Source organism: Artemia franciscana, chromosome 15 (assembly GCF_032884065.1).
Source record: "Artemia franciscana chromosome 15, ASM3288406v1, whole genome shotgun sequence".
In the NCBI taxonomy this organism is placed as follows: domain Eukaryota; kingdom Metazoa; phylum Arthropoda; class Branchiopoda; order Anostraca; family Artemiidae; genus Artemia; species Artemia franciscana.
In genome coordinates this window covers 5,343,761-5,369,199 of record NC_088877.1, presented here as the reverse complement: position 1 = coordinate 5,369,199, position 25,439 = coordinate 5,343,761, and the positions used below count along the sequence as shown (strand labels likewise).

The 25,439-nt window shown below is 35.8% G+C and overlaps 1 protein-coding gene across 12 annotated transcripts in view; it reads right to left on the bottom strand.

Annotated features, from left to right (window-relative positions):
- LOC136035969 (probable phospholipid-transporting ATPase IA) overlaps nucleotides 1-25,439 on the bottom strand; it is a 188,967-nt gene that overhangs the window by 145,542 nt on the left and 17,986 nt on the right. For 10 of the 12 annotated variants that reach the window (XR_010619585.1, XR_010619584.1, XR_010619586.1 and 7 more), the window contains exons 2-3: nucleotides 10,536-10,727; nucleotides 3,799-4,004 (exon numbers count right to left, since the gene is read on the bottom strand). Coding sequence is in view for 4 of the 12 variants with exons in the window: in XM_065717867.1 (XP_065573939.1) it covers nucleotides 3,799-4,004; nucleotides 10,536-10,638 (309 nt within the window). In the remaining 8 variants the exon portion in view is untranslated. Of the gene's footprint in view, nucleotides 1-3,798; nucleotides 4,005-10,535; nucleotides 10,728-24,716; nucleotides 24,830-25,439 lie in introns of those variants that run through there. The other 2 variants (XR_010619589.1, XR_010619587.1) reach the window with 1 other exon arrangement.

Here is a 25,439-nt window from a genome sequence, read left to right as displayed (position 1 = left end):
TATTTTGGCGTTGCAAATTTGCAGTACGAATCTAAAAGAAAGAATAAATAATACAAGATAACCCTGTCATAAATAGTAATAATATACAAATGTTAACTGACAAATTTCTAATAGCTTTGCAGCTAGTTTTTAGGTGAACCTTTAAAAGACGTTTTCTGAACTTGCTCGGCAGCGTAATGTATATAATCCTCTGAAACAAGCGACTTGTGACAAACTTGCAGCTTTCACTTGCAATAAAAGGATAGTATATTTATACTAATGGTTCATTAGTCTCAGATCTATCCATTCACTGAACTTTCTTTTTTACAATTTCTAATGTGTTTTGAATTTTAAAAACCTGCACGGTAAATTTGAAAAATATATTTCAATAGATAGATAAAACTGGAGCGCAAACTATAAGGCCGATGGTCCAAAATCTAGCCGCATCCACGCCATTTTTCAAGACTGCCGAGTTGTATATTAGAATCAGCTCCGTGGCTCGCTTGGCGAACATACCGAGACCTGTACATGGAAGATATACTGCAAGGCTGACAGTCCAAAATCTAGCCGCTTCCTCGACATTATTCAAGACTGTTGAGTCGTACATTGGGATCAGCTCAGTGGCTCGCTTGGTGAACATACCGAGACCTGCATAAGGAAGACATACTGTAAGGCCGACGGTCAGAAATCTAGCCGCTTCCACGCCATTTTTCAAGACTGCCGAGTTGTATATTGGAATCAGCTCCGTGGCTCGCATGGCGAACATACCGAGACCTGTACATGGAAGATATACTGCAAGGCTGACAGTCCAAAATCTAGCCGCTTCCTCGACATTATTCAAGACTGTTGAGTCGTACATTGGGATCAGCTCAGTGGCTCGCTTTGTCAACATACCGAGACCTGCATAAGGAAGACATACTGTAAGGCCGACGGTCAGAAATCTAGCCGCTTCCTCGACATTTTTTAAGACTGTCGAGTTATACATTAGAATCAGCCCAGTGGCTCTTTTGGTGAAGTTACCGAGACCTGCACAGGGAAGACATACTGTAAGACCGACGGTCCAAAATCTAGCTCCGTCCTCAGCATTTCAGCCGCGTCCTCAGCCATTATATTGGAGTCAGCTCAGTGGCTCGTTTGATAAACATACCGAAACCTGTACAGGGAAGATATACTGTAAGGCCGACGGTCCGAAATCTAGCCGCTTCCTCGACATTTTTTAAGACTGTCGAGTTATACACTGGAATCAACTCAGTGGCTCGTTTGGTGAAGATACCGAGACCTGCACAGCGAAGATATACTGTAAGACCGACGGTCCAAAATCTAGCTGCGTCCTCAGCATTTCAGCCGCGTCCTCAGCCATTATATTGGAGTCAGCTCAGTGGCTCGTTTGATAAACATACCGAAACCTGCACAGGGAAGATATACTGTAAGGCCGACGGTCCGAAATCTAGCCACTTCCTCGACATTTTTTAAGACTGTCGAGTTATACATTGGAATCAACTCAGTAGCTCGTTTGGTGAAGATACCGAGACCTGCACAGCGAAGATATACTGTAAGACCGACGGTCCAAAATCTAGCTGCGTCCTCAGCATTTCAGCCACGTCCTCAGCCATTACATTGGAGTCAGCTCAGTGGCTCGTTTGGTAAACATACTGAGACCTGCACAGGAAAGATATACTGTAAGGCCGACGGTCCGAAATCTAAGCACATTCTCCACATTTTTCCCGACTGTCAAGCAGGACCATATCCAGGATTTGTGTTCGGGAAGGGGGAGTGGATTACATAAAACTTTGAAAAAGGCATCAAAAATTTGTTTATAAGCATTTTTGTCACGTTTTTACGACTCGGACAAACATTCCAGGAGTTTAATAGCCCCCTAGATGCAGCCGTGCAGTCAAACAATACATTGAAATCAGTTCAGTTGTTTCAATTGGCGAAGTTTGCAAAGCCTCACAAAGCCATCTACATGATTTAAAGTTACCCTAACAGATTAAACCTTCAATTCGGTGGTATTACGCCTAATTGTACCTGATATTTTCATGCTTCTTGAGTCATTGCCACAAACCGTTTGCTAAGCTGTTTTCAAAGAGAGGATCCGCAGGGTAATGCACATTAGGAGGATCTAAGTGTGATTGGACATATTTTAGCCTGCAGATTGAACCTTTGATTACGCCTCAGCAAGCGATTTTTAGTAATTGTTTTAGAAGTTTGAAAGCGTCCAAGGCCTTTAGTCATAACATTAACATATTTTCCTTATCCTTCCTTTTCTATAAGTAGGGGCCGGTCAAAGGGGCAAAGCACCTGGGTCAGCTGCCCCAGGCGCCGCAGATGGAAAGACACGGCGGAGGGTTGCCCACTGCTCAAATACTTAACTTCGATTCGGCTATTTTGCTTATATTTGGGCCGAAAGAGGATACAGTAATAAATTTTTCCCTTGGCACCACTAACCTTAGGAACAGCTTTAACTACATTACTACAATATGAAATTTGTAAAATAATGGAATCCAAACCTACAAATAAAAAAAATGCTTAATAGAAGATTTAGTTTACTATCATTCCCCTTTTAATTTAGTTTCATTTAATCTTCGGGTTTTACAATTTGTCATCCATTGGGTCTTTTTTTTTTTATCTTAGCAGAGAAACTATGTACAAAAATTGTCAATTTGACAAGGTATTGTCAAATTGACAAATTTCAAATTACATTATGAAATTTGTAAAATGATGGGATCAAAACCTACAAATGAAAAAAAAATGCTTAATAGAAGATTTAGATTACCATAATTCCCCTTTTAACTTAATTTAATCTAATCTTTCGGTTTTACAATTTGTCATCCGTTGGGTCTTTTTTATCTTAGCAGAGAAACTATGTATAAAACTTGTCAATTTGACACTGTCATATTGACAAATTTCAAATTACATTATGAAATTTGTAAAATGATGGGATCAAAACCTACAAATGAAAAAAATGCTTAATAGAGATTTAGATTACCATAATTCCCCTTTTAACTTAATTCAATCTAATCTTTGGGTTTTACAATTTGTCATCCGTTGGGTCTTTTTTATCTTAGCAGAGAAACTATGTATAAAACTTGTCAATTTGACACTGTCATATTAACAAATTTCAAATTACATAATGAAATTTGTAAAATGGTAGGACCAAAACACACAAATGAAGAAAATGCTTAATAGAAGATTTAATTTACTATAATTCCCGGTTTTAATTTAATTTAATCTAATCTTTGGGTTTTACAATTTGTCATCAATTGGGTCTTTATAGTAACGGAGGACTCGACATTCGACCAAGGGATTTGACCAAGGGATTATTTGAACTAATTCGTATTCGAATGACTAATTGATTTGACTAATTTCAGTGACTAATGATGTGACGAATAAGTTTTATTGACTAGTTTACCAATTCACTAATTGGTGTTTGGAAAAAGGACTAGTTTTGTCATCTTAGCAGAGAAATAATGTATGAAAAAATGCATTTTTAAGCAATCTTTGTTCAAGAAATACTCAGAAATTACAGTAGCTGTTAGTTTTTGGAAGTTAACACTAGGGCATATTACGTTTTGAAGATAAACCAGCATCCGAAAAAAGACTTCACTCAATGGCTATGTCTGAAGGGTCGGAGGGTTTTTCCTTATTGGTGGAGGGGGGGAGGCAAAAAGACAAAAAAGTAAAATACATATTCAGAAATACAAATGCATATTCAAATGCAGGCCACAACTTTCTAACAAAAAGTCTTTTTATACTAAAAGGTTTAAGGATTACCGTAGAAATAGAAAAATCAAAAAGAAAAAGAAACAAACAAATTACCTGAAATAAGGCAATTAATAAGAAGAAACAGTTGGAGTACTTCCGGAACTGTTCCAACAGAAATTTGGGGAAAAATGTCAATAAATTATATTTGGCAGTCGATATCCTGTTGGACGCATATCTCTGTGGCTGGGGCCGATTTAAACCAATTTCTCTGTGGCGTGCTACTTGAGGCGAATCGGTTGCTGCTGAGGTAACATCATCTTCTACAAAAAAAGAACATAGGGTGAAAAGCTAAGTTCTATTCCTCAATGCGGCTATATCTAAAGGCCCTACGCTCTAGAATGAAATACTTCTAATCGTCTAAAAATTTTATATTTGAGGAACATTGTTTGTGGAACATCCGATCCTTAGGTTACGGTGAAAATCAAGAAAAGTGGCTACAACCACGATATATTCTGCATCGAGGGCATCTTTTTGTTTCTTCAGTTGTTTTTGTTTTTTTTTCACTCAGATAGCTGGGCACTGGAAAATCATAGAGTTGTTTAATGGTTCTTCCTAAAGGAAATTGCAACGTCTTGTAACTTTTTAATTAAAAAACCAAAAGCTTTTAAAACAGGATTACTTTTTACAAAAAAAAACTGCGGTTTTATGTACAAGTTAATGAATGATGATCATAATCGTGGGTTGTAACCATAGATGGCGTAATAAGTGAATGCAATATTTATACACGTTTATCTTTCGACGCGATAATATTATTCTATTACATAAAGGATTGATATAGTTCATTATAAATTATGTTAGTCAAGAGGATCTCATGTAGTAGTAATTAATAAATGTTTTTTATAATAAAGAACGAACTCTTGTCTATACTAACATCTTTCAGCAACTCAACTATAGTATGGGCTTGTACAGTTATTTACATAAAGGATCGATATTGTCCATCATAAATTGTGTTAGTCAAGAGGATATCATTTAGTACTCATTAATAAAAGTTTTTTATAATAAAGAACAAACTCTTTCCTATACTAACTTCTTTAAGCAACTTAACTATAGCATAGGCTTGTACAGTTATTTACATAAAGGACCGATATAGTTCATCATAAATTATTTGCAAATACAGTTATTTGCAAAAAGGATTGATGTGGTTCATTATAGATGGGGACTATGTAAGTTTTATCACATATAGCTAACACATAGTAAAGAACAAACCTCGGAACATAGTAACTAAAAATTAAGATAACACAAGCCTCTTCTGAAAAGTTTTATGATAAAGAACGGACTCTATTACATAGTAACTGAAATCAAATAGTTCGTAGTAACGAACTGTAGAAAGGAGCGACCCGGCTCAATAGTAAACGAAACTCTAAAAAAAGGAATTTTTATACCAATAGTACGGATTTTTATGTTGATTTTAAATATATAAGTTTCATCAAATTTAGTCTTACCCATCACAAGTTACGAGCTTAAGAAAATTTGCCTTATTTTGGAGAGTAGGGGGAAACAATTCCTAAAAGTCATAGAATCTTAACGAAAATCACACCATCTACTTCAGCGTATCAGGGAACCCTACTGTAGAAGTTTCAAGCTCTTATCTACAAAAATGTGGAATTTCGTATTTTTTGCCAGAAGACCAATCACGGGTGCGTGTTTATTTGTTTTTTGTTGTTTTTTTCCACGAATGATCGTATCGACCAGTGGTCCTAGAATATCACGAGAGGGCTCATTATAACGGAAATAAAAAAAAAAAAAACACGCATCCGTGATCTGTCTTTTGGCAAAAAATACAAAATTTTTGTAGATACGAGCTTGAAAAACTTGTACAGTAGGACTCTCTAATACGCTGAATCTGATGGGTGTGATTATCGTTAACATTCTATAGGGGGCGTTTTCCCCTATTTTCTAAAATGAGGCAAATTTTCTCAGGCTCACAGTTTTTGATGGGTAAGACTAAACTTGATGAAACTTATATTTAAAATCAGCATAAAAATACGATTCTTTTGATGTAACTATTGGTATCAGTATTCCGTTTTTTAGAGTTTCGGTTACTATTGAGCCGGGTCGCTCCTTTCTACAGTTCGTTACCTATTACCTCAGACTAAATAACCAATACAGTAACCAAACAGTTCGTGGTATTTGTAAAAAAAAAGAAAATAGGTCGATGACACAAGAATTGTAGAAGACTAAACAAATTATATGACTCCGCAAAATTAAATGACATTTATGGATACTGACTTGAAAACAGCACATTATTTTGAAGACCGAGATGGCTGATATATTTTGAGCTTACCTTCTTAAAGTTTTCACCTATATTTATACGAACCGGCGGCACATAAATGATAGTAATAAAAGTAAAAAAAGAAATTTGCAAAACGCGTGTTAAAAAGCTGTAAAGTTACAGCTTTAAATTTTAGACACCTTTACGATCCTATCGAGCCAAAAGTCACACACAAATTCTATACTCTTCGATGGTGAATCTCGAGATATATTTTCCTTCTTTTCTCACCAAGATATATTTTTTCACCAAGATTGACAAAATTGCAAACTCGTAACGCGAGAAAAAAACTTCAGGTAGTTATAATATTTTACTATGATAGCAAATCTGATTCAACCCAAAAAAAGCTGATAGCACATGATGATAATAAAATTATGGTCTAGAGTATATGGGTAAATGTCAGTTATATTCAAGTCTGTCAGAAGCTAATCTGGCCATGTCCAAATTTTCACAGCATTCAGGGTTTGGTGTTCAAGCATTGCTTGATTCTTAACTTTTTAGGATTATCAAATAAGTTTAAAAAGAAAAACTTAAGCGCAATATACTAAAGCTAAAGATTCGTATAAAATAATGTCAAATAAAAACTTAAAAAAACTTTTTGTCATCAAACATTAAATATTATTTTTAGAAGCCAATTTGACTAAGTCCTTTTTATTAGTCCCTCGTCCATTTAAATCTGCTTAATCAGAGGAAATTAAAAATCTTAGAAAGTTGATTCAAGTTCAGATTTAGAGTTTCTTGGCATCTTAAAATCTCACTTCTTAATTAATTTGTAGAATTAATTCTTAGTTCCCTGGTGACAAAGGTTAACTTTAGAAATTTTATTTCGTATAATTGTTAGCAATTAAGAAAGTTTCGACGCTCAGTCCAAATTCAGTTTTTTTTTTTTTTTTAATTCCAAAAGCATGCATTTGTTCTCATTAATATATTGATCAAATAATAAATTACATCCTACTGTATGAAAATATCAGTGTTTTTGGCCGCTTAGAAAGATCCTAATAACCTCCCTTAGGATACATTTCTACACGAACTTTCCCATTTTTGGTGTAAGCTGAGGATCTTATTTGGATACCTTCACGGTGAATTATTTTCTTCTTCCACAGAAAACTATAATCAATGTTCCTTACATTAAAAACTGCTTGATGAAATTGAAAAAAAATAGTAAAAGAAGAAAAAGTAAAGAAACAAAAAATCAAATGGCAGAACAGTCAAAAAATTAGTTATAATGATGATGAAGAAGCGGAAAAACATTTTATCGAGACTCTTTTTTTATTGAGACTATACAGTAAATACACCCATGAATGAGGGTATTCTCTTAAATGAACTTCAAGGACCAAGTAAAAACAGCAAAAGAACTGTATATTATCAACAGAACAAACGAGGACATGCAAGATTGTGAGTGACAAGCCAAATTTAGAACAAAAGAAATACATAGTATCTATACAAAGCAGATTAAAAGTAAAATTAATCACAAAATAACAATATGTTATCAATCAGGACTATTCTTGTAGACTTGCAGAAAGAACTTCCTTCTAACCCCATATTAAAAAAGACACTATTTTGGCACGTATTAACAGAGGCAAGCTTCGTATTCGTTCAGGGCTTTGTAAGAAACTAAAGTTTCTACTGGGTCCAGGGCTGCCAATTTTTTTTAAGGAGTGTGTCATATTTTTTCCGAAAATGTGCTTTTTGTGTCATCTCAGGTTCCCTAATGTGTCACAAAATGTGTAATATTTTTTTGCTACAAGTGGTATCATGTTTAATTGTCAAATCTTTATTTAGAGTTTTGAATATATAATCTTTTCTAAATCAGTTCTAAAAGGAGTAAACTTAACCTTATCCTATTATTTTGGGATCACGAACTTTTTATGTCGTCATGAAAGAAATAGAAACATTTGATTAAATTAATGTTACACACTATGAATTTGTGTCTGGACGGCCAACGAGGCAAGTTTACATTTATAAAAGTTTTAGGGACAATCAGTTCCGACAGTAAATTGAAAATAGACTTTTCGTATGACGTCGTAACCGTAATCGGCTCTTTACGTAATCGGCGTTATTGGCTAAGCTTTTAATTTACTCAATATGTAAGCCATTCAACCAGCTTCAATCTAGTATTTTTGTCATATTCTTTGGTGCCTTTTTAAGCCAGATGGATTATTCTGAAGGAAAGAATAATTCCTTCAGAATAATTTGCTCTGGAAATTCGTAATCTTGTCCGAGGTTGGATACCTCTCCTGTACTCCCAAAATGGGAGTTGCTGCTTATGCATACAGCTTTGGTAAACTGCATGCTGTTTACTTTTTACTATTACATATGTGCCAGTTGGCTACATCAAATACTCAATCAAGAAGCCAATTAAGTTCAGATATTCAGCGTGCATTTTGATTTGAAATTTCCGCCTATGGCTGTTTTCTTTTAAATTTTAAATATGGTGAAGGCATCTGTCCTGTATTCCGCGCTGTTTGTGTACTACTGCCGCCGTTAGGTAGTGCTATTCCCTTCCGTTAATTTGTAGCTTTTCTGGAGGTAGAAAATTGAAATTTTACTTTTCTTTTATTACCATTTAAAAAACAAGACTTAGATGACAAAAATGTGTCATTTTTTTATTGTGTCATTTTTTATTGAAAAATGTGTCATTTTCGTCGATTGTGTCATCATTTCGACTGAATGTGTCATTGTGTCACGCAACATCAAATTGTGTCATTTTGACACAAAATTTGTCAATTTGGCAGCCTATTTTGTCAATTTGGCTGCACCTATGAAATATATATGCGTTTTACAGCAAGCTCTATATATTTGATCTCAATGGCAGCACTAACTGGTGCTGTCGAAAAAAAAAATTATAAAGTGAATTTAAAACCTGAGTGAATTTAGACCGAAGGCTAAAGTACCAGTTTTAACCAACTGTACAAAAGTAAAATAAAAAAAAAATGTAAAAAAAATTATATGCATTTTTGTTACTTTTTGAAAAAAACTGGACAAACGTTTTTGCGGGGGGGGTAGAGCCAAGCTAAGCCATTTGAGGGGGATCCCTCTATCATTTGATGAAACCTGACATCCTAGGTGTGAAAAATCATTTAAAGTTTTCAATTCATTACCATTCACGTTAAAATTTCCCTTAAATTACACCTTGGTCCTAAATGCTACTGCATCTGACTTATTAGCATTTACTCTTAGCGTTACTCGTTTGGCGTTTCTCGTTCAAGTTTGAAAACAAATTTTCAAAAACAAATTTTCGAAAAACGTGGTAGAAAACAATATTTCTAACACGTTAAAAGCACCGAATCATCTCCTTCGACATTCCGCTGACATTTCTCGTTCAAGTTTGAAAACAAGTTTTCAAAAAAAAGTTTTCAAAAAACGTGGTAGAAAACAAGTTTTTCCATCACATTCAAAGAACCGAATCATCTCCTTCGACATTCCGCTGACATTTCTCGTTCAAGTTTGAAAACAAGTTTTCAAAAAAAAGTTTTCAAAAAACGTGGCAGAAAACAAGTTTTTCCATCACGTTAAAAGAACCGAATCATCTCCTTGGACATTCCGCTGACATTTCTCGTTCAAGTTTGAAAACAAGTTTTCAAAAAACGTGGCAGAAAACAAGTTTTTCCATCACGTTAAAAGAACCGAATCATCTCCTTCGACATTCCGCTGACATTTCTTGTTCAAGTTTGAAAACAAGTTTTCAAAAAAAAAGCTTTCAGAAAACGTGGTAGAAAAAATTTTTTCCATCATGTTAAAAGAACCGAATCATCTCCTTCGACATTCCGCTGACATTTCTCGTTCAAGTTTGAAAACAAGTTTTCAAAAAACGTGGTAGAAAACAATATTTCTACCACGTTAAAAGAACCGAATCATCTCCTTCGAAATTCCGCTGACATTTCTCGTTCAAGTTTGAAAACAAGTTTCCAAAAAAAAGTTTTCAAAAAACGTGGTAGAAAACAAGTTTTTCTATCACGTTAAAAGCATCGAACGTTGAGCAACTTGCAACTTGAACGTTTCTCCTTCAAGTTTGAATGATATTATTGATGACTCGTTGTAACATAAAAATTCTCAGAGCGTGTGCTACAAATCAGTATTTTAAGTTCCTTCGTACTGGGGCTAAATATAGGGACTTTTGTTTGAGGCTATAGCTTATTAAGGTTTTTAGGAGCTAAATTTTATTACGGTTGTTCTTTGTCGGTTAAAAATGTTAACCTTGTTGTCTGAGTTTCCTTTCCTTGGTTTGTATTATTTGAAGTTGTATTTTGTTCTTCGGGCTTTGTTTGTACTTCTATTTCGTGCGTTCCTATGGTCCGTGGGTATTTGCAATAAAATAATATGTTCTTTGTTGTATCTTTAGAAGTTATCTGAATTTAATTTGTCATTTCAGTGCTCCACTTTTTTCTTATATATTGTGAGTGGGCTTACAATAAATTATTATTGATTCTCGAGTGGGGCACCATAGCATACAATACGCCTAGAAGAAGCAATGTTCTTGTTCAAGAGTTTTAATCTCAGGAAAAACACGTAAGACTCTTACCCGTTTGTTTTCTAAAAAAGGGCAAGTAGTTTCTTATTCTCGCCAAACTCTCTTCTACAGGGGGCACAAGACGATCAAACCATAGTAGAGCTCTCGAAGTCATCTTATGTTTCCTTAGCTGTTTGAGCTGTGCATGATTTATTCATCTAAAATCAAAGCTTTAGGCCTCAACTCTTCTGGTTACGCTTGATACTGAAAGAAAGAGAAATTACTAAAATGGTGAAGCGATTCTTACTTCAATCGTACAAATTTTCATTTTGCCCTAACTGAGTACTCTTATACAATACGAGGAATAAAATCATCGGCTAGACTGTGTTAAAGACTCTCTAAGTAGGCTTCAAAAATCCCTTATAAGGGTTGAGAAAGTTATAAAAAGGGAAGTTAAAGCGAGTATCTGCAAATTATTCGTATTTCAAAATCAACCTATAGGACATAGGAGCATTTAGATATTTAATTTAAATAAAAAAGAACCTTCTTCTAAAAATTGACTTGGCGATACTTATAATTTGGTTCGTTATTCTGAAAATCTTACTCGGGATACGGCTTAGAACTTTTGAATTTTATAAATTAGAAGCTGGAATCTATCTCCTGGTTATTAACCTCAAACTCAAATTTTTCAATTTGAACTCCATAGACGTTTTGCAACGGACAAATAGAAAGATGATTGGAAATAAATTCCTTAAAGAAAATCCAACTACGACAATTGACCTCTTTTTGGCCACATACGGCACTGGACAGAAGTCATTTCTGTCCATTTTGGCCCCACTGGTCATTTGGACCGGTTCCCTTCAAAAATAAAATCCACCAGATAAAAAACTTAGAAAAGTGCTTATTTTTTACTATCTCAGATTCTTCCAGTAGTGGCACCAACTAAGGGGAGAGAGGACAATGTTCCCTCCATCCCCCCCCCACTATGGGTTGAAAAAATTAGTCAGAGGATAGAGATATTTAAAAGAAGAAGAGGCAGATATGGTCTCCGGACCGCTAAACAGCATAAAGCAGAGCCCGGAGGAAGCTAAAGACGAAAAATTTAGTTTTCTAGGAAACAATTGTAAGGCCAATTAACTTGAGACGAGAAAAAGATAGGTGTTTCATCGACTTCTTGGGTTGCCTTGAGATCCTAAAAGCAGAAAATCAACTTCGAGCCATAAATGACTGACAATCGTATACGCGTAAATGATAAAAGGAAGCTATATATGGTGACAGCTTGTATAACATTGTAAAATAATGCAGACTGGTCCTCGCTTGACACCTCGTTAAACAACGGCACGAATATTCACTAAGATTGCATATTCGCTAAGATTTGCTGAGATTTTATTGTATATTCGCTAAGATTTTATTGCATATTCGCTAAGATTCGCTAAGATTTTATTGCATATTCGATAAGATTCGCTAAAGTTTTATTGCATATTCGGTAAGATTGCATATCGACACAAGCCAAGGCACCCTGGCGCCACTCCCACAGGAAACTACAGAAGACATGATTAATCTACATTTTCAACCCACTGAGAGAACATCAACTTAGAATTAAAGCCTAAGAAATGTCAATAGCGCACAAATATAGCTTCTTTTTTCGTTTCTTATCGCAACCCAAAATTAGCCAAAAAAAACGGTGCCAAAATTGCAAAAATGGTGTGTTCTAGAGGAAAAACGTTCGCAGATTCCAAGTTGTCTTTATTTAGCCAATAATATTTAGCTTGTTATTACCTTTTCCTGGTACGCAAATAGCTAGCCTTGACCAGACGGACGTGTCCGTCCAGACGGACGGACACGTTTCTGAAAGTAATGAGCCTTGCAATATTTAAAGAGAAGATATGTATATTGAACAAATACGATTGATGCAAATAAAAGATACTGAGGCAGCCGACCACCATATGCAAGAAACTTGAATATATGCAGGTATAACTGTATAAACTAGCCCAGAAAAATGAAGCCCCTTGCCGCCCCTGTGTGCAAGTATGAATGAGACTGCCTAGTTTTATCTTCACTTTTTTGATTATCTTTTTCCTTTTTCAATAGCTTATCTTGTTTGTTCACTAGGTGAGTCATTTAGTTAGTACATAAAAGTTAACTTATTTAGTTTCCTAGTTTTTAGTGACTCAATCATGTTTGTCCGAGATATTCAATTTATCTCACATGAACACTTTTATGATATCCTATATATTAGACACTTTATCGTAATAAAGATAATGTTTCAAGGTTCAATCGGGTTTAATTAAAAAAAAAGGATATAACTAAACTTAAAGTACACTGCTCTGTGACAAAACTCACGTTGAGACCCATACACATAAAAGATTCTTCACTAACACGCAGTACGCCTCCAACTTCACTCTTCGACACAACCACACGCCTCCTCATTATATAATTTTTTTAATCTTAACCATAGGGTTCCTCCCTCCCTCCCCGGACGTACAACCACCTCACCTGAATATACTAAAAAATCTAAGCTTCATCTAATTTAATTTATCTTTCATTTTTTTATCTTTCAGTCATTGACCTTTAACTAAATATTTATTTAAAATATTTTTGAAAGACCCGAGGGAACTCCTACATCTCAGCTCTTTTGCTTAAGCATGTTCCACACTTTAGCACTGTTTCAATCAAATAGTTCGTGGTAACGAACTGTAGTAAGGAGCGACCCGGCTCAATAGTAACCAAAACTCTAAAAAATGGAATTTTGATACAAATAGACACATCAAAGAATTGCATTTTAATGCTGATTTTAAATATATAAGTGTCATCAAGTTTAGTCTTACCCATCAAATGTTACGAGCCTGAGAAAATTTGCGTTATTTTAGAAAATAGGGGGAAACACCCCCTAAAAGTCATAGAATCTTAACGAAAGTCACACCATCAGATTCAGCGTATCAGAGAACTCTACTGTAGAAGTTTCAAGCTCCAATCTACAAAAATATGGAATTTTGTATTTTCTGCCAGAAGGCAGATTACGGATACGTGTTTATTTGTTTGTTTGTTTTTGTTGTTTTTTTCCCAGGGTTGATCGTGTCGACCCAGTTGTCCTAGAATATTGCGAGAGGGCTCATTCTAACGGAAATGAAAAGTTCTAGTGCCCTTTTTAAGTGACAAAAAAATTGGAGGGCACCTAGGCCCCCTCCCACGCTAATTATTTTCTCAAAGTCAATGGATCAAAATTCTGAGATAGCCATTTTATTCAGCGTAGTCGAAAAACCTTATAACTATGTATTTGGGGACGACTTACTCCCCCACAGTCCCCGGGGAAGGGGCTACAAGTTACAAACTTTGACCAGTGATTACATATAGTAATGGTTATTGGGAAGTATACAGGCGTTTTCAGGAGGATTTTTTGATTGGGGGAGGGGTTGAGAAGAGGGTGATATGCTGGGGGAACTTTCCATCGAGGAATTTGTCATGGGAGAAGAAAATTTCCATGAAGGGAGCACAGGATTTACTAGCATTATTAAAAAAAAATAAAAAAACTAATATGAAAAGTTTTTTTCAGCCGGAAGTAAGGAGCAGCATTAAAACTTAAAACGAACAGAAATTTTTACCCATATGGGGGGCTCACCTCCTCCTAATACCTCGCTCTTTATGCTAAAGTATTTTTAGTAATTTCAACTATTTATTCTACGGCTTTTGTGATTCAGGGGTCATTCTTAATGAATTGGGACAAAATTTAAGCTTTAGTGTAAAGAGCGAGATACTGACGAGGGGGCGAGCCGCCTCATATATGTAATAAAAACATGAGAATACAAAAGTTCCTTACGTAAGCTAATTTATAAGTTACGTATATCTTTTACTAATAAAAAGATTCATAAAAAATTAAAAGTTCTAGTTGCCTTTTTAATTAACCAAAACATCGGAGGGTAACTAGGCTTCCTCCCCTGCTCTTTTTTTCTCAAAATCATTCAATCAAAATTATGAGAAATCCATTTAGCCAAAAAATAAAATAAATATACAAATTTCGTTTTAATTATTCCTCTGCGGAGAGCCAAAATCAAAACATGCATTGATTCAAAAACGTTCAGAAATTAAATAAAAAACAAGTTTTTTTAACTGAAAGTAAGGAGCGACATTAAAACTTAAAACGGACAGAAATTACTTCGTATATGAAAGGGGCTGCTTCTTCGTCAACGCCCCGCTCTTTACGCTAAAGTTTTTTACTGTTTTAAAAAGAAGAGTTGAGAGAAAGAGTCAAACTTTAGCCTAAAGAGCGGGGCGTTGATGAGGAAGCAGCCTCTTTCATATACGAAGTAATTTCTGTTCGTTTTAAGTTTTAATGTCGCTCCTTACTTTCAGTTTAAAAAAAACTTGTTTTTTTTATTTGATTACGATATGAACTTGACCTCCAATGCCATGGTTCCATGAAATGTTGCAGCAAACCTGACCCGTAGCTCACAGCTGTGGAGCATCAACTGTGACTCTGGTGCAAAACCAATTTTATATCTTCCTTTTCAAGCTTGCCGAGGGTTTAGAAAATTCCAGAAATGTGTTTGACATGTCCGAACCAGGCACGTGCGAGCAAGTTTTTTTCGGAAGGAGATGGTAATAATGGGAAATTCAGGGGAGGAGGCAATAGTAAAAATTAATTTATATAACTAAATATTATAAATACATGATAAAACAAACTTGGAAAAAAAAGTTTAAGGAAAAACTTGAGAAATTATAGGAAATGAATTGTTTGCGACATGCAGAGTTGAACCAGGAAACATGTAATCAAGAGGCCCAATTTTCTCCACTGCGCTATCACAAGGTATTTAATATTTTTATTTTCCTACAATCTCTTCACATACTTTTGACAAAAGGTTACAAGGGATGATGCAGACTCACTCCTTAGTTTAAAGTATATTTAAGGATTTATATTAAATGACAATTCAAGACATGAAAAGGTAATATTGCAATATAAGAAAACAATCAGATGAAAAATAAGCAGAGTACACAATTCGGTTCCCTGTTCAGCAAAAGATGATCAGGGGAAGAAATTGGGTAAAAAAAAACCAATTCTGCATAAAACTTATTTTGGCACAAACTTGTGCATTTGGCAAGGCTCTACTTTTTTGAGGCCCAACAATAAAGCTCTCCCATTAAAAATTGCACTTCTATTTCATTGCTATTATAATTCTAAGGTTCCTGTAGATCAGTCTCAGGGAGACCCCCCCCCCTCATGCGTGCAGTTACGCATTCGAGTCTTAACAAAAAGAGTGGGGGTTGAGGTTGCTCTTTTTATGTTAAAAAAAAACTAGTTCCTATCTGTTTTTACCTCGCTAATAGCATATAAACTATAAATTGGACAGTAATGCACTTTGGAAGGATAGGCAGGAATATGCATATGTGTCATTGGAGACTGGAATATTTGCAACCGACACCTTAAACAGAATGACTGCTACGTCATATTAGGCCTTTGATATGCTGTCCCAACTGGGCCTGAAACTGAGCTATAACGTACAAAATTATGAAAAAATTGAAGCGCCAATTCACGTCCATTCCCCTCGCCCTCTCATAATATCCAAAGGCTTTACGATTTCCACTATATTTCCTTCTATTTTTTAACATGACAAGTCTGTTTCCAGGTTGTTTTTCATAATTGTACCCCAAGCCCCTCTCCCAAGAGAACATACTCACGCATGTCCTATTTCTTCAAAAAATCTTGTTCTCAGACAAAGTCCCCATCCTTATCCCCCCTGTTCAGGTAAAAATGGACACGATCGTTTAATTTACACTAGAAATATTTCTCCAATAAGGGAGAGTTCTAGCCCCTTCAGAATTAGTTTGCTCAACCAGTTCACATATATTACTCTAATCGAAAGGCGTCAGGACATTGAATGTCGAATTTCTGCCAAAATGGGTGCTTTACTCCCCAAAATGACGAAAACCGGAACTTAGGTGTGGCTTGACCTCTTTTGTTACTTAGACAGCGCAATAGAAATGTTTTAAATTTTCGTTCGAATGAGCTCTCCCCTCATATTTTATGGTCTCTATTTCGTTACTATCGACTCTTAGTGAAAAAAGAAAAGCGAAAAAGGGGCTATCAGGATCATCCTTCTCATGAAAATACACATTTGTATTTTGTTTCGATAGGGGTTTGAATCCTTTGCTCTAAAATCTTCGCCCATATTCTATTTGATGGAGTATTTTTCATCTGGATCGTGTACTTTTTTGGAGGTGTTTCTTATTTAATCCATATTTTCTTGTGCCAATAACTTTTAATGGGTAACTTTTTAGGTAATTGAAGTTTACATATTTAGAACCAACATAAAAAGTGAATTTTTCCGATATCAAATATTGTTTTCGGACTTTTTTTTCTTTTTGGTTACTACCAACACGGACCGCTATTCATCGAAATTAACGGTTTAAAAAACAGAGACGTAGAAGATAAGGATTTCAGAAAAAACGAAAAAATTGGAATTTGTGATTTTGAGGTTAACTTCTTTACATCCTAGAAATCTAAGGGAAAAGTACTGGACTGGGTATTTTAATGCCGCCGCGGTTTTCCGCCACCGTATGTTTTCCACCCCCCACGAAATCTTGCATCGTAAAAGAGGATTAGTTGGGTCAGAATAGACAGGTTAGGTTAGTCTATGTCAGAATCTATGTCTATGTCTATGTTTTTGTCTATATCTGTGGCTATGTCTATGTCTATTTCAATGTCTGTTCTTATGTCTATATCTATGTCTATTCTGACCTGCCTGAATTAAAAGATGGCGGAAAACATATGATGGCGGAAAACCGCAGTGGCGTTAAAACACCGCTACGAAATTATTGTGTGATTTTTTTTAAAGATATTCCCACGCCAGCCCACGTTGGGGAAAAAATGTGGTTCGTCAGAAAAATCAGTTACCTCTATAATGTCAGAGAAATATGACATGCGGTGATATCTGAGTGCATGCTTCGCTTTCACATTCAGCAGAATAGTTCACATGTACTTCCTTCTGTTTTATCACATAACTACAGTGAAATATAAAATTCGGTACTTTTTCTCCAAAATGAATAACAGATAAATTCTTTGATTCGGTTATTAAAAGGGGCGTAGCTCCAGTGTTTTTATTGGGGGTGGGGCGGGCGGGGGGCAAGAGGGACCCACATCCCAAGAGTCAAGGGCTATGTAATAATTTTTCTCAAATTATTCGGGGGCATCTGTCCCCCTTGTCCCCCCCCCCAAGTGACGCCACTGGTTATTGAAAAAAGTAGTTCTGCACATATTTGTCATTTAATTTATGAAAGTTTACCTTCGGAGCTAGGACGTTTTACGTATGTAAAATCTAGCAAATTTTCAAAATAAAAATTATAAAATAGAAATTACCATGGAGAAAATTTATTTCTGAAAAACTAATGTGATATTTCTATTTGTGTTTGAAAGAAAAAAACATGACCAGACTTAAATAACATCAAATTTGTCGAAAAAAATTTAGGCGCGATAAATTTCGAAACTATTTCTAACCGTATGTTTTACTTTCTCATACAGAAGAATTAATATATTTCAGTAATTTTTCACAGCATTACCACACTAAAAAACACTTGTAATTCAAAAGATATTTCACAATATGAATTTCAGATATTATTTCCAAAAACGTATACAGACATTTTTGTTACTTGGGAGACAATTTAAACTAATATTACAGATGCTAATAACTTACTACGGGACCAAGGTTTCTGAGGGCAATACCTCTGGGCTCTCTCCTCCACCACCTAACCTATCCAAAGTTGCCATTACTTACATGAAGTTTCAATTTCTTTAAAAATATTTCTTATACCCTCTTCCTACTCCATTTGGAAACCACCTGATTTTGTTTGGCCCCAAATGGATAACCAAGCGGTTCAATCTTTGGCGGTCCTTAAGCATTTTTTTAAGAGCTGTGTTGGTTCAAACAAATGTAAGGCTCAGTCTAGAGCATTTATTGTAAATTTGGGTATCATGAAAACTTTTGTTTTCATTAAAAATAAGAAAAATTAAAATCTGTAAGGAAACAAACAAGGCCTAGTGGATCTATATATATCATCCTGAGGCCTATACGTCTGGGCACACTCCTTCTCCACCCAATCTATTCGAATTTTCCCTCTATTTCATGAAGGTTACTTTAAATCCCTGTTATAAACTCTTTTCACCGCATTGGGGGATGTCACTGCCCAAACCACAAAGAGGATGAAAGTCAGATTGTTACGTCTAGGTTGTTCAGTGAGGTGTTCATTTAGAAATATTGATTCTTGGGGGCAAAGAACTCAACACTTTTGCAGCGAACTCAACATATATGCTTAAAAAATTAAAAGAAGTGGCAAAGTTTTCGGCATATATTCTAGAGCGTTATAATTATAACGTATTGTTTGGTTTCTAAAAGTTTATCTTCAGGGCTGGGACGCTTCACTTAGTTAAACGCAGCAAATTCGTAAAATAGAAAGGTCTCCAGAAGATTTGTTTTCTTTTTTTATGCCAAGCTCTAATTCCTACAATATCGAGACATTTCTATCTATGTTGGAAACAAATCAAGCTTGTCCAAATTATCTCTAAAAAGACAAGGAAAATGGATGTTATATGCCATGAAAAATTATTTCTAGCTCTGAGAAGCAATTTCACAAAGACCAAAGTTCAGGCCATCCCGGTTACGTTTCATTACATAATAAGAGCACAAACAGTATCAAACTCAAAAAGCTCAAATGAACACAGAAGCTTGGAGGTGGGATTTTTAGATTGATTTTTCCAGAAATACTTTCTGTAAATCAAGAAGGTACAGAATTTTCATCTATTGTTCCCGAAGAGACACTCCAATAATTCAATCGCAAATGAAATACTCTACAGTGGCGTACTTAAGGGCTAAACCTCATCGGAGAGGCCAATTTCAGTGCTGTTTGGGCCCACAAGTACCCGATCTTGCACAGGATAAAAAGTCCAAGCTTCAACAAGTTCACAGGACAAAAACTATTTTGATTACAGCAGTCAGCTCAAAAGACACAAAGAATGTCCCTGTAGGGCCGAAATGATCCGAGCAGCAGCAGAGATAACGGCCTCAAATTATCCAAATGCCCCATTTAGAACAGGGCCTTCATGGACAAATTTTACTAGAACGATGGACATTTCATCCTTTGCTGAAATCTGCGTCATTCAAAGATTTAAGTTAACATAACTTGAGGAGACTGGGCTTAAGCCCTCTTTCCCCTCCTACTTCATTAATATAGACGTGTTTCACCTCTTTCAACTTTTAGCAGCTCAAAGATTATTCTGAGAGTAGTTCTGAAGGATAAGATGATTTTATTAAAGTCAAAACACAGTAGTGACAAATTCTTCACATGGCGTTTGATCATGTGTCTGAATCGAAGAATTGGGCCGAGGAGGAGAGGGTGATTGTGGTTGGTGTAATTGAAGAATCTTTAGCAGGGCCTTGTGAATGAAGCCCCTCCCCCTACCCCAGCTTCTTAAGTACAGATGTGTCTCAAATCAAAATATAGTAAGTACATCTTCGATACGTGATTCTTCAGGGATCATTTTCGCCACTTTATCAGTTTTCGTTATTTTTTTTTTAAGATTTTGTCAGTTTACTAAATCGAAATAAACACGTTTCATAAACAGTAGTTTATTCCCATCAATGTTGGCATTTAATGGTTTCTTAACTTACTAAGTGTAAATTTGAGGCTATTATTGTAATATAGCGCTCGAAAATCAAAACATGCCTGGCTTAAGTACAGACTGTTCTGGTTCTTAATAACATATTATAAGTTGAACGAAAAATGTGATTCTATCTCACTTTCTGTGGCTACAAAAAGAGAAAGGCTGACATGGTTAGGACAGGTTTGCCAGATGAAAGATGAAAGATTGCAATTTTCGGCCATCCATCTAAGGACTCAAGACAGCTTGGTGCTGCAGGGAGTTGTTAGTAGTAGTATCCTAAGCTAATATTACAGAATAGTGAATATATTTCCAAAACCGCATATATTATGTACATAATTCACAAATGGCCGAAATATTCCATCTTGTTGGAAAGCAGAGTCATGCAAGAAATTTCAATGTACATGACTAGAGTGAAAAGTTAGGCTTTCAACCGTGAATTTCCTCTAGGACATACCTCCTTCCTGTCCCAACTCCGCTTATATAAGACAGGATACCTTTGCTACCTATTTAATACTTAAGACCATACAGAGATTATTTAAGGAACGGTGCTAAAAAAATAATATAAATACTAAAATAATATACGTTAATATACGCTAATATAAAATAATATACGTTTTGACTCTTTGCCACAATTCTACTTTTTAAAACAATTACAAGCTTTAGCGTAAAGAGCGAGGGATTGTGGAGGGGACGACCCATTTCATATACTGAGTAATTTCTGTTCGTTTTAAGTTGTAATGTCGCTCCTTACTTTCAGCTAAAAAAATAAGTTTTTTTTTTATTTAATAATGACATAAAATGCAGAAATATAAAACATTGTTGAAAATCAGGATCATGCGAGTAGGGGCTTTAATTGTGAGGGGGTCCTCCCCAATGTACTTCCACCTTGCTATAGATTCTGAAAATATCTTTTTTGGTATGTTCAACGCCACTGCATACAATGATTTGTAGTACAATGACATACAATACAACAATGTGCAATACAATGACATGGAATGCAGAAATATAAAACATTGTTGAAAATCAGGATCATGCGAGTAGGGGCGTCAATTGTGAGGGGGGGGGGGGGTCCTCCCTAATGTACTTTCCCATTGCTATAGATTCTGAAAATACCTTTTTTGGTATGTTCAACGCCACTGCATACAATGATTTGTAGTACAATGACATACAATACAACAATGTGTAATATAATGACATAAAATGCAGAAATATAAAACATTGTTGAAAATCAGGATCATGCGAGTAGGGACTTCAATTGTGAGGGGGGTCCTCCCCAATGTACTTCCACCTTGCTATAGATTCTGAAAATACCTTTTTTGGTATGTTAAACGCCACTGCATACAATGATTTGTAGTACAATGACACACAATACAACAATGGGTAATACACTGACATGAAATGCAAAAGTGTGAAACATTGTTGAAAATCAGAATCATGCGAGTAGGGGCGTCATTTGTGAGGGGGGATGGTTCTCCCAAATGACCTTTCCCCTTCCTATAGGTTTTGAGAATACCTTTTCTGGTGTGTTCAACGCTACTGCATACAATGATTTTCAATCTGTATAATTGGAGGGCTCAAAGTGAGGCACTTGGGTACATTCCCTTTTTAGCTTTCCACTCCCTTACAAATCCCAATTTTGGGTATATAGACATATTGCACCTCCTTTCTGCTCATGATCGTTCAGACTATGCAGAGAACGATTTTAAAAGGTAACTTGCTAACCACTAAAACTATTAAGATGGCAGTGTGACTGTCCTAATTGAAAAGAAACAAAGTGCTCATTTACCAATTGGTACGGTACTTAATTTCTACTAAAGTATGTTGTTTGACTTGGTCAAGATACAAATTTGTCAATTAAATTAGTCAAGACTACAAATTTGATGCTAGTGTTCCAATATAGAGGTCTGATATTAAAACAAATTACATATACATTTCATAAATAGTGTTTGACCGTCACCAAAGTAGTATTCAAGGATTTCTGGGGTTGTTGGTTATTCGACGGGGACATGGTAATCTAGAGTTCCAAAATCATTATGCAAAAACTTTTACCACGACCGCAGCCATGAAGTTTCTACGATAAATTCCCAATACTTTTTACTGTTTTAAATAAAGCTTATTTAAAACTCGAACGAATTTAAAACAGAAATTAATCTATGTAAGAACGTCAACCCTGAAATGCGAGGAAATAATGCGAAGGAAGAAATGAATCCAAAAACAAACACAAATTGCTACAAACAATGAAGCCAAATTTAAACCAAACAGGAATTACAAGAAATAAGACTCATATTTGGGTCCCTGGCCCTAATTATCAGATAAATGTCATTTTTGTTTAATTCCTTCCCATTTTGGGACTCTCCGTATTACCCTTCCCCGCTATTTATAAATACAGTGTTATCTTTCCTTGACCTTTCCTTGGTAACTTCTCGTAGTACTGACAATCAGCCTCTCACGACTAAACAATAGTGGAGTAGTAAAAGAGGGCTTGGGCCATTGATTTTGAATAACGGGCGCTCACAGCCTCACCCCTTGATATTTATGATTGGCTGGGCTCACTTGAGATATCCCTCTGCGCGCTTCCTGCCAAGCAGAAGTCAGAGTTAATATTTTTACAGCACATTTTGTGAGCTTCTTTTGCAAACAGTAAGGTTTTTTGTAACTCTTCTACATATGCTTCTTTTATCATTTATTCGACTAGGTAAAGCACTCTCAAGGAGGATAGACAGTTTTTAGGGTATAGGGAAGAGATCCTATACTATTGTTGAGCCATCGTTTCCAAAGGAAGATAAGAATTAGCAAAAGAGGACCAAGGCCCTGAGAAACTGTGGGTCAAATAGCGTAGTACTTAAACTAGTTGTAGCTGTACTCAACCTGCAGCCCAAATACTGGCAAGGGCAGGAATCGTAGAATCTGTCACCCATCGCAGATAAACCACAAGGAACCATGGCTGTGATACCTACACTAGTGACATCAGTGCTGACACTGGTGGCACTAGAATACAAATACTGGTGTCAGAGTTAGTGCCGTGCCACAAATAACCCCCAAAAGGTTGAACTGTCATTTCAACTTTACTGGAAACAAAATGTGTATATTTTCCAGATTTCTTACATTACAACATCTAAAAATTAAATACTAATTGAATTTTAAGGAATCTATTTTTCTGTATAAGCAGTCTATATTTGTACCAATCAAATTTTGTTTTATAAGGCTAATATACAATCAACTTTCATCAATGATTTTTTTTTTTTGACATCAGATGAATAGAAAATCAACTAGTGGAATTAAACTTCCTATCTGAACTACTTCTCGTAACTTACAAATCACACTCTGGTCTTTCGAGAGGACTGGGGAGCCTTAATTCAGTCTATTTGTTGCATAACTTTCTCCTTTTAAGTCTATCTCATATGAGTCTGTACACAAGCCTATTGGCTAAACAGAACTTTCAATTTAAGTAATATACTTAGTTTAAAGTAAAGCGCAAACGACACTCTTGGCGTTTCAGGAACTTGAGGGGGCGGCACTCAAAAGCATTTGATGTATTTTCGGTTTGAATGAAGATTGAATCCAATTTCATTGTATTTTATGCTCGTTATAGGCTTCATTATTTCATTAATTTTTTTTATTAAGGTAGGACCCTAACTTAAGCTAATTTGGTTCGTTTTTAAGTGATCGATCTTTGTTTTTCGTAAAAAAAAAAGTATTTTGACTAATTTGATTTTTGGAAAAGCCAGTTTTCCTATAATTTCATTGGTCAATTAGCTTTCCGTTCCTCTGTACAGGGTCACGTGGGAAGTGGTATATATGTAAATAGCCTAAAACGAACTTTAAAGATTTTTCTTCTTCAATATTTTATGGGTCCATTAATTTTTAGATATAAATGAAGTTTGTGTATTGACGCAGTAGTGTCAAGATTCAAAAATATAGCATGAAGAGTTCTCTCTCATCGTGAACCTTCAGAAACCGGAGGTTCAACCCCAGTAACACCATTTTTATCACGTATAGAATATAAGTACAGACCGTACTCTCGAAGCAGTCTCGGTTTTTTGTTGTTTTTTTTGGCGGGGGCCAACCCAAGTCACCTATGAAAATGATTAGAGCTCCAAAATTATTCCTTGATAAAGCTTAATAGCATACCTAGCCAGGAGAGGAGGTCCTTTCAGCTCAGAGAAGTGATAAAACCCCTGCTCCAGCAAAATTTGGAAGAGAACACGATAAAACTCATCGCAATTTGGATATTTGGGCCTAAAGTGCAGCATTCTGATACATTAGACCTCTCTAGGAAAAGTTCCAATCACTTTCTTAAAGACTTGGACTGTGTGGCGACATGGGAGGGTACCCCTCCCAACCTAGTCATACCAATAAATTCAAAGTTTAAAAGTACATAATATCCAAGTAAATGCTACAGTTATCTGGCAAGAGCCCGTCTTTCCTATAACCCCACCTCCCCCTTCTAGAAAGAAATAGATTATTGATCTATTTTGGCATGTTTAGTTCGAACTACGTACAATAATAATCAAAGCTTATTGGCCTATTGAAAGATATTTTGAACGTCCTTTATATTTTTGACAGATTACCAATATTAACGACATTTGAAACCAAAAACTTACGCATGATCAAGATGACGAGTAAAAATGAGCAGTGTGGAATTTACTAGCTCGCCTCAACAGAGTATAGGGAACTCAGAAAGTCAACTGAAGCCAAGACATATAGCCTGGAGCAATAGCTTGAAGAGAGAAGACTAGAAAAAGCGGGCGGTTTCCATGGCGAAAACAAAACTCAATTTGTCAATAAAGACGTAACGTTTCAACAGGTTTGAAAGAATAACATCTTCCTATTACAGGGAAGCTACATTTAGTAAAACTAGGGATAATTTCAGCAAATAAACTCACTAGATAATTGGTATCAAACTGAAGAAGTTTACATAACATTTTAGTAGCCTAAGATTAATGATACTCCATCATTACTGCTGACGCCACGAGGTGAGCTGCAAAAAAAAACTGATGTGTAGATCTAGAACCAAGGGTGCCAACACCAGAGCCAAGACGTGTGGGCTCCAGCCACTTCCCTCGCCTTCCTAGAGAGGTGTTAACAAAAAAAGTGAAAAATTTGTCGATTTGGAAAAATAATAAGACTTCTCTGGTAAGATATTCCTTTTTTCGAGGGGTCGCCCAATTTCAGGAATCACGTAGACCAAGTGGCACGTGCCAAGCGTGGCAGAAATGTGCGGCACACGTGGCGTACTGATATGTTCACAAGATGGCAGAAAGCGGGTGCCCCTTGCTTTTTTTCAATCCATCTCCTCATGGAAAGAGAATTTTGCAAACTCTCAT